Here is an 18,430-nt window from a genome sequence, read left to right as displayed (position 1 = left end):
CGCACAGACCCTGACCTTAATAGCGATCTTAATTTTATAGTAAATGATCTCGAGTATATTTCAGTGCCAAGCGCCCCATTTCCAATACAAAATGAACCCACGCAGCGCAGCGGGTTTTTGGCAATAAATGTGTTTAAACCTTATTTAAATTTTCAGATTCTAAACCACCACGAAAAGTTATTGAAGAAAGTTTTATATTTCCTGTTACCAAATTGACATGAAAAACGATTACCTAGGTATCAAACACAAGAATTTGAACATCGGAAAATAAACTATACTTACTTATTAAAGAAAAATAAATAAACTCATAGAACATTTGTATGTTTTATTTTATGTAAGATGATAATACTTAATAAAATACGTAGGAATTCTTGCGTACATATTATAATAGGTCTTGCGGTATTCTTATATGTGTTATGTGCAGTGTGCACCCAGCAACAAAAGCAGCAGCATATCGTACCGCTCCTTGTAATGAGCCTTAATTCTTATTGCATACATGCATACGCATGCATACATGATGCCATCCGGATTTTCATGGAAATGTTGGTTCTTGCCTAAAACCAAAAACTGCTCGTAAGCAATGTGATCTTCGCAAATGTAGCAGTAGAAACAGGAAAATATGATGTCAAGTATATCTCATTACCTTTGTACTAAATCAGCCTTTTATCGAGTTATTAATTGATTTACCCCTTAAAGTTTTGCTTGAAGTTCACGTACTGTTATAAATTTATACATATTACGTTGAAAATTGCATTAATACTCGTGAAAAATCTGCGTATTTGTTGTGTTTACAAGTTGACAGAAATGTCACGTTGGAAACGCACGTATTTTTCGATAACATCTGTCACGTTTACTCGCGTAAAGTATTTACGCAGAATAATTCTGGCTCAGTTTTCATTATATAATTAGAAAGGGAGCGTTTTAGGTGTGAAGTTAGGCAAGTATGGAAAACTCGCGTAAAAACGTTTGTAACTCATGGTACAAATTGAAATTTTTAGTTCTTTACGTGACCGGTAGAGGCACTGTACAATTACTCCATACATTTTCCTTAACTTTCTCACTATCTTCACTTCTCACTGTCATTCACGGAACTCATAGTAGAGCTACAGGGCATTTCTATTAAAAATTTTATAATTTTTTTATGTTTGAATTGGGATTTTTTTATATTAATTCTACTCAGAATCACGAGTTTTTCCATTTTTACTGATTGTGAGAAAAAACGTGTCCCCAAAATTTTCGATCCATTTGGTTACGGTTTTCAATACAAACTACTGAACGTAACAAAACGGGCAAAAAAATTGAAATTAAATACATATATAATTTAATGAAAATATATGTGTCTAAAAAAATAGTGCCTAATCTTAAATTTGGATTATAACTACACCATAATTTATATTAATTACTTTTATTATTTACAATTTATATACAACCCGTATTGTATTATACATATACATATATCGTAGTCTAAGTACCCACTACACAAGCCTTTTTGAGCTTACTGTGGGGCTTAGTCAATTTATGTAAGGATAATCCTGTTATATATAATTTATTTTTTCTCAGTCTACGACGCAAGCTTCAGATTTCCACAAAACTTGCTCATAGGCAACGTCTTCAGTCTGGGCAACTACCACCAATGCCTCGCTATAAACCAGCCTGAAGGCATCCGAGGCAAATACTGCCTCATTCAGACCCATAGCCTGCAAATACCTATCTTAGCTGGAGGCAACGTCACTTGGGCTGAGGTTGAAAATGTATGGAGTGAAGAGAATTTGAGGGCGTATAAAGCGATGCCAGGACTTGCTTTAAATGATGAAGACATTTCTAGGTAAGTGTGTTGAAAACCGTCGTATAAAAAGCGTGTATATACGAGGACACATTGTACATCGGCTTTCTTAGCTCGCGCGCACAAAATAGCCTCGTGTACCAACTTAGCACACATTATGACTCCTCTACACGATGGGCCAACGCCGGTCACTCCACGGGACGCATTTATGCGTTGGAGGGAGCAAGTGATATTGCTATCTCATTATACCACATAGCTGCGTCCCTTGGAGTGGCCGGCGTTGGCCCATCGTGTAGAGGAGCCATAAAAAGCGTGTATATACGTGGACACATCGGCTTTCTTAGCTCGCGCGCACATAATCGCCTCGTGTACCAACTTAGCACTTGTACAATGTACAGTCGCCATCATATATATCGGAGCGTCCAAGGTGCTCACAAATATCTGAACACGCCTCTATTGTCAGGGCGTTAGAGTGCATGTTCAGATATTGTGAACACCTTGGCCGCTCCGATATATCTGATGGCGACTGTACTTATAAGCTTGCGTTAAAGAATCAACTCCTTGTTTCTCAAAAATCCATGATCAACGCTTCCCCGCAATTCAAAGTAACCCCAGTTTATGGTAACTATTATTCCATTCATTAAAGTGTAAACTGCTCGAGAGCCGAGATTACTCTACCGCTCTACCTTGATACTCCACCACGGCTATGTCTCTGAAATAGCCTTACGTAAACTTTAGCCCAATCTAGGGGCAACATTGCCCCGTGATAAAACACCAGCACCGTAAAATGGTCCTACTTTTCTTCCCTGTGGGTAATTATGCTCCAACTCCTTATAATAGTTTAACTTTCAACATATTCAAATGACATCTCATCGGCAGTGGCTTGGAGGACGTTTTCGTTAAGTTTTTTAAGTTAAGCTATTTTTTTTATAGTGTAGTCTTGTTGATAAATAAAACACAATGTGTGTGTGTGTGTGTGTGGTGTGTGTGTATGTGTCTGGTTGGTCGACTTGGAAAAAAAATGATAACGTAACTTCGCACCTCTATGTAAACTACATATTATTATTCCCCGAAAAATCCTATCCTTTGCTCCTTATTAATTGCTTGAGATATAAAATAAATTATATCATAACGTTGATTCACCGATAAAAATAATATGTTACATAAGATCTTCATATCAAATTATCTGAATATACTTAAAAATATCCATAATTTACTTAATTTGAAGCAAACATTAGGGCCATTTTACGCCAGATTATTTGACGACATTAGTAACGATGTTACAAAGGATTTATTACTTAATTTTATTTTCAGAACGTCTGTCTTTGATATAATCAATGGTGTTCCATCGTTAACGCTCGCCATCTGTATACCGCGCTCCTGTAAAGTGGCCGATGTCTTAGAAGCATTGGACAGCAACTATAATGTGCAGTTCAACTACACTGAACAGTTCTGTCGTTTGCCAGGTGACAAGCTTCACTCCGGAGCTGATATTACTGCTCTGTAAGCTTCATTATTATTATTTCTTTAAATATTTATTGCATAACTGCACCTCGCATAACTACCATGAAAAAAATCCATTAAACTGTCTTATACTCATGCAATATGTTATAAATTAAAAAGACTGTTACGGCTGTTATGTTTGGTGAGGCAGAGTTCAAGAAACGAGCCTTAAGAAGTTATGATCTATTTAAGTTCACTAGTCAACCGCTGAGTCTAAACATACTTGTTATTGCTCAAAAATTCTAACATAAAGTTCTGTGAATCTATGTAAATATGCATATAATATAACATTTTAGTCTGAATTTAAGTGTAAATACACTTAAATATTTTTATTTTATTTTACAGTGTGATATTTTCTATCATCGGATGCTTGACTTTGGCAAGCACGGCATACGAGCTAAACCACATATTTATAAAGAAAGGTAACGTGCCTATGAGCTGTACTGTACTGTATATACGGGATACTTTAGCCCAAGAGGGTAACATTGCCCACTCGTATATAATATGTAAACTACGATAACGATTGCAAAGCAATTAAGTATTAAGGATTAGTTAAATAGAAAATAATTTTACACGTGGTGTTAAATTCTATATTTAACAGCGCCATCTATCTCACCTCTTACGTACTTTATCGAAGTCTAGAATCACTAGATGGCTTAATGATCTATATAACGTACCTACTTAGTTCCCTACAAAGTGCATAGGTGGCGCTGTAATTAGATTTTATTATTTTAGGCTAGTTAATCTGCGATGTACTCATATCACTTTCCGAATATACACCATAAGAAGCACACGCTGGTTTGTCTCCGACTCCCTCAATATCCTCCGACCTACGCCCACGTGCCATCACGTGGGCAATATTATCTTCTAGTATTAAATCAAACTGGATTTATGAAGGCATGTAGTTTTATTTTTATTTTTATGATTTGGATTTTATGAAATTAATAAATAATCATTATTGAAAAGAGAATTATGTGCAGTCATATAAAATATGTATGCGTTTGTCGAATGTTTACCAAATTTTTTTGTTATAATACAGCGATAACATGTTTCTAGCCTCCACAAAACCTGACGAGTTACGAAGCTGCTTCTCAGTATACGGCAACACAGACCGCCTGCTGACGCTCACCAGCAAGCCTGGCGCGCTTGACTGCCTCGACGGCATCCGAGCCCTCTCCATACTCTGGGTCATCACAGGACACTCGTTCCTTGCCCATCTCAACACGTATTTAAGCAACTATTTTGATTTGCTTGAAGTAAGTTTATGGGTCCAATATTTTTTCTAAGCCAGGGTTACTTAAGTCCTGGGGAATAACTGTATCCACATCATCATATATATAAAATTGAAAAACCAGAACGGGATAAAAAACGAGAGAAGAAGCGAGATGGCGCCTTATAAATTTCTAAAAAAGTTTTTGACACGTTTCTCGAATACGACGCACGTATGATAAGAAAAAACTGTTCCAATCTATTATCTAAATATGAGAATATAACTAGAAAATAAAATTTATCGCTTTCGATGCGTATTTAATTTACAATAAGCAAATGAAATTTTCAAAATAACTTTATTCGGCCATCTCTCGGCAACTCTCGGTTGCTTTCGTTTGGCGGGGCTACAGATTAGACCAAAAAATCCGTAAGTTAAAGTAACCAAAATTATGTTTGTCATGTTGGTATACAGGTATTTCTGAGTTTTTTTACACAAAGTAAAATAAAAAGTGCTGCCAACCTCAACCTTAGTGTACGCCCATACGAGTGACTTATGCCATATATGACATCAATCAAATTAATATTGTCATATTATAAATAATTTGTATTTTGTGGTTTTAAATTTCTTTTTGAAACAAATTTAAAACAACAAAGTTTTTTGATAGCAAGTTATAACGTAGGTAGATAAAGTGCATATTCAGATATTTTTGAGCGACCAGATGAAAATAAGCAAATGTACAGTCAGCAGTCAGCCAAATATCGTAATATAACTTTATTGCCATAGAAATAAGGATGTGTTCCGATATAGTGGCGAAATATTGAGAGACCACAGCGGCTCGGATACTGAGAGAATGGGAGAGGATCGTGCCGAGAGCGTAGGTACTTGGGACAACAAAATGGGAGATAGCCGATCGACGGACGCCTAAGGTACCGCTGAAACGACGTAGTTGCTCGAGACCTGCTCAACCTCCGCCATGCCGACTGGCGAGAGCTATCGCAAGACCGAGAAACATGGCGTGATATGGTGTTGGCCAGGACTAACATTGCGTCACCGTACCTAGCCGTAGTAAGTAATGTTATAATATCCATAAAGGGAAATGGGGAGTACGTTTGTATCATGGTGTAATAATATACTCCGCCTGGTACTCTCTTCCCTTCTTTTCGTGGTCACGTGACTGACACAAGTCTACGTCATCATGCGACAGCGCTATATGATATTGATAATATGCGATAGCGCTATATAAAGTGGCAATGTTATTGTGATGTAGGCTTGTGTCACTCTGTCTGGGAGGAGAAGACCATGTTTTAATAGACTAAGGTTTGTATCAAAAGGCGATTTATGGGCGGTGGTCGTCCATATTATTCTTAAGGCGGTAATTAATCTAATAAACTTTTTTGCAACTAGGCTTTAACACAACACAACTAGGCTTGCATCTAGGCTTTAACACAACATAAAATAAATAATAATTTTATGTTGAAACAAGTTTTAAATAAATACCTACGTAGATGAAAAAATACAATCTTGCCTTTTATCAAATCACATCATTTTTTGAGAAATTTGCGAGCTAAGTTATCCAAATAACGGCTACAATTTAATAAGAAATGGATATCACAGTTATAAACCCTGGCAGGATTGAATACATAATAATGTCGGTATTTCAATGTACATAAAACAAACTCTTTATTTCATTTACGCGAGCGGAGCTGCGGGCTCGTCTAGTATTAAATAAGAGTAACATCCAATAATCAAATTAAGGTATACCAAAGCAATTACAAAGTCGTCATTTAATATTTGAAGAATTTATCTGCAAAATAATATACAGTTAGACCAAGAGAAGTCGATCCCGATAGCACACATCGTCATAATTTTGATATTTAAAATAACATTTGCTCTAATCACCTAAAATGTAACAGAGGTAAGGTAAGTACCCCTATTAACGAGGGGGTTAAGCAACTTTTACAAAGACAGCCAATAATGAAATATAAGCTGGCTCTGTATGAGCAAAGACATATTTTTTTATGATAGTTTGTATATCGAAATTTATATTTCATTGGTTTTTGGACTTGTTTTAATTAATTATATAGAAAAAAATAATTATTAAAACCAAAATGTCGAAATCGCCTATTACCGTGATAATTGATGATTGTTACCCAAATACCGCGGATAAGGGTTCCATTTTACGAGGGTAGATAAACCCATCGCATTTTTAGTGCCTTATTTATATACCTCCTTATATTTATTTCACAATAGTAGTTAAATAAATAAAAGGGATTATATTTAATCTGAATTCCAATCATTACATTCAATTAATTTTTTTTTGGATTTTCTTTGAAGAAACGAAAGGTTTTTAAGTAAAACATAATTATGAAAATTAATTCCTTAGATGTAGGCTACACCTACTAACTACACTTAGATAATAGATACGTGGTCGTATCAAAAATACATGCTGTATACGAGTATCTACATAATATTAATAAATTATAGACGGACAAGAAATTGTAGAAATTAAAAAAGCGGTCTATATAAAGGGACATCTTACACAGACCGACATCGACATAGCACCAAACTATGCAAAGCTTGTACTATGTAGAATGTATTAAATGAAACACAATGGCGTTCATGCAAGACTATTTTATTATAGATAGTGTGGGTGGGTACATATACTCATTTTTATACCTACCTACATAAGTACATACATCACATTCCTCCTCTCAGAAAAATATAAGAAACAAAGCAGGTAACAATTTAACAAACCAAATAGAGACTTATAGATATGCGCCGTAAGGTACATTTAATAATAATTGATTTCTAACAACGACAAGTGCTTGTTACTATCCAGTCACATACAAACATCAGTCGGCACCTTATGTGTTAAGTAATACAAGATTTACCAAACTATGATTAGTACATTACTCTTATCTACATATAACTATACACAGTAATACGTATCTATTTCTCTTGACAGGTGTGAGGTAGAATAAACTACTTATTTAATTAAACGTTAAAAACTAGGTACTTAGTAAATTAAACACAACTTTATACTTATAACTACTTTTAACTTGAGTGAATAGGGTTGGGTATTGTGGTAAATTTCTATTAGGTATTTGCAGCCTTAGTTAATTTTGTACATGTTTACAGTTTTATGAAGTATAATAATGCCTCTGTATCTTACGAGTATTACTAATTAGATGTATTTATACATATTCTCATTAATTTATTTTGTTTCACTATTAATATTAAATTTACATACGGACGGAGATAAAAAAAAAGCAGTTTTTTTTTATATTTTTTTATGAATGGTGTTATTATGCGTTTATCTTACCTACTCGTGCTTACCTAAATTTTATAATTGATTTTAGCACGCGGGCGCAGCGCCCTCGCCTGCTCCGTGCTCGCGACCGGCTCGCGGGCCGGCGTGCCCGGCGGGGGCAGTAGGGCCCTATTCGACTCATCCTTTTCCCATGATGCTTCTGCATCTTTAAATTCTGGGGACTCTGGTCTGGAGAGAATTTCATTTTGCTGGCTCGGTGAAGGCAGGGGAATATCGGGTTCAGAAGATAAATTGTCACTGGGTAATGAGTAACGTACTACTTTTCTTTTGATAAGTTGGTCTATGTGTCTGCTCCCGTCTTGTTCGCCAACCTTCACATTATATGTCACAGCGCCAGTGCGCTCTGTTACTGAGCCCTCTGTCCACTTTGGACCATTTTTAGAATAATTTCTAACCAATACCTGGTCCCCTTGGCGTAGCTCGCGCGTGGTCCCGCCGGCGTGGCGCAGCTGTGCATTCTGCGCCGCCTGCACGCGGGCGGCGGGCGCAGCGCTGCCGGCGCGCAGCAGGTCCAGGCGCGTGCGCAGCCGCCGCCCCAGCATTGCCACGGCGGGCTCGCGTGCCGTGCTGCTGTGCGGGCTATTGCGATACTGCAGTAAAAATTTTAAAAGGGCGGTTTCTACGTTCTCACCTTCGGTTATGGCCTTTTTGAGTACCTTTTTAATAGTTTTGACTGCGTTTTCTGCGGCTCCATTACTTGACGGGTGGTATGGAGCTGTGACAACGTGGAAGACGCCATTTTTTTGTAAGAACATTTCGAAGTCGTGGGACGTAAATGGTGGGCCGCCGTCAGTGACGAGTTGTATGGGTAACCCGTACCTCGCGAAGACCTCGCGCAACTTGAGCGTCACGTGCGCGGCTGTCGTGCCGCTCGTCATTGAGAATACTTCGATCCACTTCGAATGGGCATCGATAAGGAGGAAATAAGTTCGACCATTATGATGTAAGAAGTCGGCATGAAGTCTTACCCAGGGTTCGGCGGGCCAGGCATACGTCGCGGGCGTGGCGCGCGGCGGCGCGTCCAACTCAGCGCGGCAGGCGTCGCAGGAGCGTGCGCGCCGCTCCAGGTCGGCGTCCAGTCCCGGCCACCACACGTAGCCTCGTGCAATCTGTTTCATGCGCACCATACCTACATGACCGGCGTGAACCTCCTCCACCACCTGTGCCCGCAGACTGCTGGGGATAACTACCCGATACCCCCATACTATGCAATCATGATCGATGTGCAGCGTGTCCTTGCGGTGAAAATAAGGTTTTTCATTTTCGATTTCCGTATCTGAAGGCCACCCGCTCATGACGTACCCGTACACTTTGCATAGTGTAATGTCTTTTTTTGTTTCCCTCGCCACGTCCCTATGGCTAAGAGGGAAAGTTTCTTCCACGAAGTGTAGATATGCCGCGTCGTCTTCGTCATTTTTCCTCGACCCTGCAGGGAGCGGTAGACGGGAAAGACCGTCCGCATTACCGTTTTTGTCCGTCGATACGAATTCTATGGTGAAGTCGTATGCTGCCAGTCGCACTGCGTACCTTTGTAAGCGGCTCGCGGCCGTCTGAGGTATGCCATGTTTCGGACCAAAAATGTATGTGAGCGCTTTGTGATCGCTTCGAAGGGTAAACTTACGGCCAAATAGGTATTGGTGGTGCTTGTTCACTCCGTACACGATGGCCAACGCCTCCTTGTCTATCTGGCTGTAGCGTCGCTCGGTCTCGCTAAGCGTGCGCGACGCGCAGCACACGAGGCGCTCGGTCCCGTCAGGATACCGCTGAGCCAGCACAGCGCCCAGTCCATAGGCACTGCTGTCCACGCAGAGAACCAGCGGCAGCGACGGCTCGTAATGTGCCAGCGCTGGACTGTTTAGCAACTCACCTTTGACTTGTTTGAAAGCCTGATCACACAAATGTGTCCACTGCCACCGGTTTCCCTTGGCAAGTAGAGCATACAGTGGGTGTAAAATAGTACTGATATTGGGTATAAATCGTGAATAATAGTTGACAAGACCCAATGCGGCTCTGAGCTGTGACACATTTTGTGGCACAGGTAAATTTTCAATGGCGGCTATTTTATCTTTGTCCGTATGAAGGCCATTTTTATTTATCCTATAACCGAGGTAACAAACCTCGTCTTTAAAGAACTCACATTTTTCGAATTTAATACGCAACCCTGCTTCCCTCAGTCGAGTTAAAACCGCTTTCAAATTTTTCATATGATGGTCTTTGTTTCTACCAGTAACACAAATGTCATCGATAAAGGCCACTACGCCCTCTAACCCGCTAAGCGTCTCTTCGATTAGTTTTTGAAATATTTCAGGCAAACACTTTATTCCGAATGGAGCCCGTCGGTACAAGAAAGTACCTACATGTGTTGTTATAGCGGTTAGAGGCTGTGAGTCATCATCGAGAACCAGCTGTAAATATGCGTTCTTTAAATCTAATTTAGTGAACTTTTCCCCTCCACTTAAAGCAGCAAATAGTTGTTCAATGCGTGGCAAGGGGTAGTGAAACTCTTTTAAACACTTATTTACAGTGACCTTGTAGTCACCGCATATGCGAATCGAACCGTCGCGCTTGATTACGGGAACAATGGGCGTCCCGTATTCAGAGGTGTCGACTTTATAAATAACATTTTCTGATTGCAACCTCTCAAGCTCACGTTCGACTGGCATACGCAGCGCTAATGGCAACGGCCGGGCTTTGCAGAATATCGGAGAACTATCTTTCAAATGCAATTGTATTTTTGTTTTAAAAGTACCTAATCTGTCATCAAAGACCTCTGGGAACTCATTTTTTAATTGAAGCACCAGTGGGTCATTGTTGTCAGATATATTGTTTATTTTAATCGAAGCGAGATTTAATTTACGCAACCAAGATCGGCCTAACAAGGGCGGGCCGCCGTCCTCAATAACAAACAACGGTAAATCAGCTGACTCACTCCCGCTCGTCACATGCACACTGATGTACCCCAGTGGAATTATGGGTACTCTCGTATATGAATGGAACCTATCGTCATTCTTTTGCAAATTTAAATATGAAAAATGTTTATCGTAGAATTGTTTTGATATCGCCGATATTCTACTGCCCGTGTCAATTTCAAATAAAATATTACAATTGTCAACCTTAAGTTCACAATGATAAGGTCCATCTTTTATCTTACTTTTTACTGATAGAATCTTGTACATACCATCACTCATATCGTCGTCCGAACTATCACCATCAATGTAGTTCTGATACTTTGACCTGCCGGCACTTTCACTTTTCTTACACACTGTAGACAAGTGTCCTTTGTCCTTGCACAGGTTGCCAGTATATGTCTTGTAGCGACACTTGTTAGGCGCGTGTCCGTCCCGGCCACAGCGCCAGCAAGCGGGCCGCCGCTTGGCCGCCGCGGGCGCCTGGCCCACGCGGTGCAGGCCGGCCGCGCCCTGCCCGAGTCCTGCCGCCGGCGCCCCGCCGCCGCCGCCGCCGGTCGCCGCTGTCTCGGCGTGCCGCTCGGCCGCTTCCAATGCGAGCGCCAACTCCACCGCCTTTTTGTAATCCAATGTGGGTTCCGCGAACAAGCGCGACCTCATCTCTTCACTTCTGAGGCCCGAAACGAATTGGTCGCGTATATTTTCCTCCAGCTTTGTACCAAAGTTGCAATATGTCGCAAGATGTTTTAAATTTTGCAGGAAAACTCCAATCGCTTCGCCTTCCGCTTGCCGCCGCTGTCGAAAAATATGCCTCTCGGCTATTTCTGACCTTTTAGGATCCAAATGGTTTTTTACAAGCTCCACTAGGCTTTTGAAGTCCTTTGTTTCTGGATGGTCAGGTGCACACAGATCACACATCAATTCGTAGGTCGCAGAGCCGACGTGCGTTACTAACGTGGCCACGCGGAACTCTTCTTTTATTTCATTTAGTAAAATATACTGTTCCACGAGCCGTACGTACGCGTCCCAATTCCCTCGACCATGTAGATCAAATTCGTGTACCTTTCCGTAAGGCATGATCACTAATTTCGACCAAAATTCACCGATTCGTCGCCAGTTAGAATGTATTAAATGAAACACAATGGCGTTCATGCAAGACTATTTTATTATAGATAGTGTGGGTGGGTACATATACTCATTTTTATACCTACCTACATAAGTACATACATCACACTATGGATACAAGGCGACGATATACATACCTACTTACATAGATAAATACGTACTTATATACATAAAAAACACCCATGACTTAGGAAAAAATATCTGTGTTCGACACACAAATGAATGCCATCAACATCCAATGATACAAGATATAGGAAATCAAATATTAAAATAAATAAAAAGAATTTATTTATACAAAAGGTTAATGGTTTATAAAATCATACAAGAATAGCATAAATATATCTAAACATTAAAATATTTTAATCTAAAAGACCTCCGCGAGTTGTACCGAGTGCAAAGGTGTCCATCACACTTGCCGCGTTACCACGTTACCACGTTAAAATAAATTAATATTGTATGTCTGTGTATTATTGTTCTAATTAAAATAATACAATAGGTTTTATGATAATTATATTATGAACCTATTTATTTCCTACCAAAGTTATAGGTGGGTCGGTATTAGATTCCCATACCTACATCTTATTACCGAGTGATGTCTTTTGTAACCATCGCTAAACGGTTTAATTCACATTATTGCAAAACTCATTTACGAGTAATAAAAATAAATAAAGATCGTGTATATTTTGAATACAATCAAAATGGAAGATTCTAAATATTACAAAACATTGTATAAATAAAACAGACTTGACAACCATGGTTTTGTTTTTATATCAATATTTAAACAAGATTCTCATATAATGGTTTCTAAGAAAACCTCCAGTTAAGTACTTAAAACTGTAGTCAAAATTAAGAGTTTTTGAATAGATTTCATACCACGTTAATAGCTCTTTAGCTTTATAGATGGTTAAATATTTCAATAACATCAAGAGTTATGGAAATGTGTATCTACATATGAATATACACCCCTTTGAACTTAAAATACCGTTTCCGCTATTACCGAGATATACATACCTCGAAATTAGGAACCATACCATAAAATTGAACCCAACACCCGAGGTTTTGAAATTCCTATTTTTTACTATTGGCAAGCAAATGTTTACAAATTGAGTATTTGGGAAACATAAATATCATAATTTAGAATAGATATAAAGTCTTAGTTTTTCTATAATATTCACTATTACTATGAAAATCACTAAATAAAATACGCGTTTGCTTACTTGAGGTGTTGCGCGTTAGTATGTGGCATTCAAATAATGCGCCCCCAATGAGTTAGTTTACGGTTTTCGAATTATTTACTTCGTGTTTCTTTACTAGTGCTATACTTATTCGACAGTCAAAAGAGAAGGCTTTATTTGTGTGTACTTAAATTTAAAAAAAGTCAATTGGCTTTCTTATAAAACGCCTTTTTGTACATACCGCGGTAATCACTGCCGATTTAAATGGGCTCGTTAATAGGGGTACTTACCTTATATGTCACTTATATTTCCTTCATAAAAATGTAATAATTTTGTTTCAGTGGTCAACAAATTTAAGAGCGTTTTACATTTTGGCTGCGAACTTGAGCGTTGACTCGTTCTTTGCGCTCAGTGGTCTCCTGCTAGTTTATACAGCAGCCAATAAAATGAAGCCTAGTAAGTATTTCATAATTATATGTACAATATAATTATGAAATTATATTTACTAGCAACATAACTTACTATACATTTTTATTATCTAAAAGATAATATAAATATGTGACACTTAAAACTCGTATTTTCATATTTTAAAGATTGTTTTCGAATGGGTAACATCCCAAATTCTACCAAAAGGCTAACCGTGTTTACGATATTAAAGCGTAGACTTAGTGTAAACTATTGATTTATTTCAGTGCAACTTATAAAAAACCTGCACCTATTCTACCTTCACCGACTCCTGCGCATGTTCCCACTGCTGGCAGCCGCAGTGCTGCTCCAAGCATCCGTGTTTCACCAGGTGTCCGACGGCGTACGTTGGAACCGCGTCGCGTGGGAGACGCAAAAGTGCCGCGACCATTGGTGGTCGGCACTACTGCATATACAGAATCTGGTCAACCCTCGAGCAATGGTATGTCCTTTTCGATACTACTTATTATTAAATTGGACCGACAATCTGTCAAGATGCCCATGAGTGGATATCTCAGCTGATCATGATAAACCTATTAGTTTCATAGTGGCTTGCCTTAGCGAGGGAAACATTTACAAAGAATCAAGAATATGGGAAATTTGATACATAAATGTTCCAAGGATCTTATGTTACAAGGAACTAAATGTCGACAAGAAAATGAAAGCTCATATGAACCGATGAATCGTTTGGAATGGAGCTAGGCATCGTGAGGGCTTCTTCTTTTCTGAATAGTGGGGTATCAAAGAATGAAGACCAATAATTTTGTGATATTTCTAGTGCGTGGCCCATTCGTGGTACCTGTCAGTGGACGTGCAGCTGCACATCCTGTCACCACTGCTGCTGTTCTGGGTACTTGGCAGCCGCCGCTCCGCCTGGGCCGGGCTCGCTGCCGCAATCCTGGGCTCTCTCACCTTCGTCACTGTCTATAGCTTCCTGATGAATTTCAATGGAGACCAACTAGAGTAATTAACATCAGCTTGTATTTTTCCTCCATTGTACATTTGTGACTTGAAATAAGTTTCATTGAATATTCTTAAGGAGGTGCAACAAGAATGTAAAGACATTTTTAAAAATAATTCAAAGTACTCAATTATTTTTAAAAGCCATTCCTTATTTTCTAAATACCTATTATAAATCTTCACAGCGATCGTTACTCAGTATATTTCTACCGTAACACCCTTGCACGGTCACCGGTATTCATAATCGGCATGCTGTGCGGATACATGCTGCACGTTACAAGAAATAAGAAGATTGTAATGCCTTGGGTAAGTTCTTGAATATTTTTACCAGCAATTACCTATCCCATATATTAATGCATGCTCTTAACGTTGTGTACCTAATGTCATTTTTATTTATTCAGTCGTTTTCCTTTGTATTCGTATTCATTCTCAGTGTTATGTTCTTTAAGATATTGCCTAAATTGTAATTTGTTCAGCGAGCGTCAAAATTGTATTGACACATAAATTAATTAATTCATAAAGCCATACAATTTTGCCGCTAAAAACTTACAAATACGAAAATAATAAGGCCTTTGTTCTGGACTAACTACTAATTAATCTCATTTTGCAGTGGTTGGTTTGCTTCGGACACACATTGGCTATAGTACTGTTAGGGTACTGCATGTACCACGAGCATCCTGAATGGAGCCAATTAGCCATCAATTTGAACATAGCACTGGTACGGCCCGCTTGGGCTGTCTCGCTCTGCTGGCTCATTGTCGCATGTGTCAACGGATACGCAGGTATATTTTTCCACTGTTAGCATTAGGTAATTATTTTTTTTGTCAATCTAACCTATTTGTATGGGGATCAAATGACTACATAGTAAATGGGACCAAATGACCAAACACATCATAGCAAGTCAAAAGTCAGAAACTACAGTGAAAGTTATACATTTTTACAGCACAAAATGCGCCACCCTGATGGCAATCGAGTGTTGTAGTATTTCTTGGGCTTTGACTCTTTTGGGCTTTTATATTGCTTATGTACCTTACTTTTGTATTACTTACGTACGTTACGTAGTTTTTGTTACGTACTTTAGACATTAAATCATCATACTTGAATATCCAGCATGTATGAAAATGAGCTAAAACATATACACATATATGGGTTATATTGTGCCTGAAATAAATTATTATTTTATTTTATTTAAGATACGGATATTTTTACACAGGTCCGATCAACTGGTTCCTCTCCATCAACCTATGGAAGTTTGTAGCCCGAATCTCATACGCAATGTACATCTTCCACCTCCCGATGCAGTTCATAATGGTTGGCGCCAACATCATGCCCATATACTTCAAGTTCGAAACCGTTGTAAGTACATTCATATTAATACTAAAAAAAATCACTATACATTGATTGTTTCGCCTGATCAGATGTCGATTTTAAGTAAGAGTTTTTACCAAGTTTCACGATTTATCGAAGACGAATGAATAGACTTGGACATTTCTTTTTTTTTTGTTTAAATGGTGTGAGTTAGTTTTTTGTCGCGTAGTCATGAAATCTGGATATTATGATCCTGGAGAAACTTTTCAAATGCTATATAGCACACGACACGCATAACACAAAATAATACATTTGTGTATTTTCGTAAAAAGGTAACTCATGCATTTTGCTACATAATTTGTTTATGATGGCAGTTTATAAACCTCGCGAGTGATGTGGCGTACGCGGTAATCGTGGCGGTGGTTATGTGCGTGCTTGTGGACGCGCCCTTCTCTACGCTTATCCGGAGGCTAATGGCGGGTACGTACCTATCACCTCTATCAATTGAAGGTACCGTAAATTCGGGTAACTTTAGCCCAAAGGGATAACTTTGCCCACGCGATTAGTTTTACAAATTAAAAACTGCAACAACAAAGCAGGCATCAAAGCTGTATTTATGGATGTGCAATGTTAACCTCTATGGTGTGTTATGTTATAGAACTGAAAGACCCGGCGTTGTGTAGGTATTGTCTTTAAATTTTCTGATAAATCGACTGCTCTCCCAAAAATGGACTGTTCTCATAATCTATCTCAATTTTTAATGTTTAATGCTTCCTTACCTACATAAACCAAAAGGAAAATAATGTTCATCATTTTTAATCAAAGTACGGATTTTAGATATTATAATCAGTATTAAAACTATTAATAGTTAATCAAATTTTATCTGTTTTCAGTAATCGTCCCTGCACATCCGAAAAAACCAGCTTAACAAAAGGAAACTCCGGATTATTAGAATCTTTAGACTAAATAATATATGATAAATTAATATAAGTGATATGATATCATTTATTGCACTTTACTGACTCTTGTCATGTTAATTTACTTGTGGGCTTTTTTGTAATCTTTGATATTTTGTCAAGGGTTTTAGTAGGTGCCTAATAGTACATTATGATACAAGTGTGAAAAGTAGTAAATTCGCAACGAGTTGCAATACATTGAAACACGACCGAAGGAAATTCGCAAAAAGACACGAGTTGCGAATTACCTTTTCGCACGTGTATTGTACAACGTTTGCAGTACATATGGCCCTTTACATTTTTGACATACGCACGTATTGTCCTTAATCCCGCCCTAGGGTGGTATACTTACACCATATGTACTGTAAATGTAATGATTGGAAAGAGATATAGAGTTGTAGAATGAAACGACCCCGTGTTTGACAGACGAGCTAGGAGGCGTAACTGAACATTCAAACGTTGATAGGCACAGCGTCAGACGTCAAATTCGTTTCTGATTTCTTTTTTAGAAAATTATTCCAAAATTAGAAATAAAGATATAATATTTTTTAAATTATTATATTGTGGTAAGTTCTTTATATGCTGACTTAAAGTAGACCATCACTATCCTGATGTTGTGAAATAATTTTAAGTAGCTTTTGCCTGCGACTTCGTAAGCGTAATATTAGTAATTTGGGTAGCTGATGTGATTGTCACGAATAAATATATCTTAACTCAACTCAATAAAACTCAACCCAACTCAACACAACTTTCTTTTATTTCTTGATTTTCTTGAAACGCATCCACCCACAGGCTGGGGAAGCCCATTTTGGTATGTGGCACTCGCTCCTCCCGTAACTACCTCTGCTAGCCAGAGCCCTCTCTCTGGCTAGCAGGAGAATACCCACTACCTATATAACATCCCTGCGGCGTCACCGGCTTTGCCGTTAGGGGGCGTCATGGGATCGCTGGCGTATTCTAGCCGTAACGCCCCCTAGGGGCTATTCATAAAGGACATCGGATGATGGTAGCATGACGTAGGAGGAAACGGGGTCATTCGAACAATGATTTTTGGATGATTTTAGGGGGGGGGGTCAAAAATCGTCAAAAATCGATGACGTAATTTATGGACACCCCTAGCAGCCGACCGGCCTGTCGTTCGGGCACGTATGTCAAGGGTAGGAGAGCCTGGATGCGTGGCTCTTGTCCCAGCCGTGTAGAGCCATCCTATGTGGGCCCCCAACCCACTGGCTCTACGGGGGGAGGGGCTAGCTGTTGGCTACGGCATGTCGCCTACATCTCCCCCCTGTCCGCCTGCACCCGCGCCACTACTGCCCTCCACAGAGTCTCCTCAAGCTGGATAACAGATGGTGACCATACGTGGAAGCTGTTCCATCCTAATGGTCCAATCATACCCGAAGTTCCACAGGAGGGATCCCAACAGGGACTCCTGTAGCTGCGCTTGTAGGAGGACATTCAGGTAAGAAATGTATCTAAGATGCTTACATACTTAAGAAATACTAAGCACTTATGTATTTAAGAGCTACGCGATGAATCTAGCCCCCGCCGTACAATTGAAGTTACGCTCTCATTTTTAAAATGACTTGCTGAAATATATCTCTGTCTGGTTTTTCATAGCTATAAAATGTATTACAAAGATAACGGTTCGTAGGACTTTTAATACGACACAAAAACCCAATTAAAAATAAAATACGACATACACATCGGT

The 18,430-nt window shown here is 39.0% G+C and overlaps 1 protein-coding gene across 1 annotated transcript; it reads left to right on the top strand.

Moving 5' to 3' along the window:
* The first annotated feature begins 1,334 nt into the window (after positions 1 to 1,334).
* LOC134669803 (uncharacterized) lies at positions 1,335 to 17,201 on the top strand. Its single transcript, XM_063527427.1, has 15 exons — positions 1,335 to 1,338; positions 1,561 to 1,825; positions 3,098 to 3,286; positions 4,326 to 4,542; positions 8,247 to 8,399; positions 8,800 to 8,894; positions 11,156 to 11,354; positions 13,375 to 13,489; positions 13,726 to 13,940; positions 14,277 to 14,461; positions 14,644 to 14,764; positions 15,069 to 15,240; positions 15,672 to 15,814; positions 16,141 to 16,246; positions 16,660 to 17,201. The coding sequence occupies exons 1-15, from the start codon at positions 1,335 to 1,337 to the stop codon at positions 16,692 to 16,694; spliced, it is 2,214 nt and encodes a 737-aa protein (XP_063383497.1). The 3' UTR covers positions 16,695 to 17,201.
* Positions 17,202 to 18,430: the final 1,229 nt, after the last annotated feature.

Source organism: Cydia fagiglandana, chromosome 1, assembly GCF_963556715.1.
Source record: "Cydia fagiglandana chromosome 1, ilCydFagi1.1, whole genome shotgun sequence".
Classification (NCBI taxonomy): Eukaryota; Metazoa; Arthropoda; class Insecta; order Lepidoptera; family Tortricidae; genus Cydia; species Cydia fagiglandana.
Note: the sequence above shows the minus strand (reverse complement) of the source record. Positions and strands in the feature narration are given on the sequence as shown.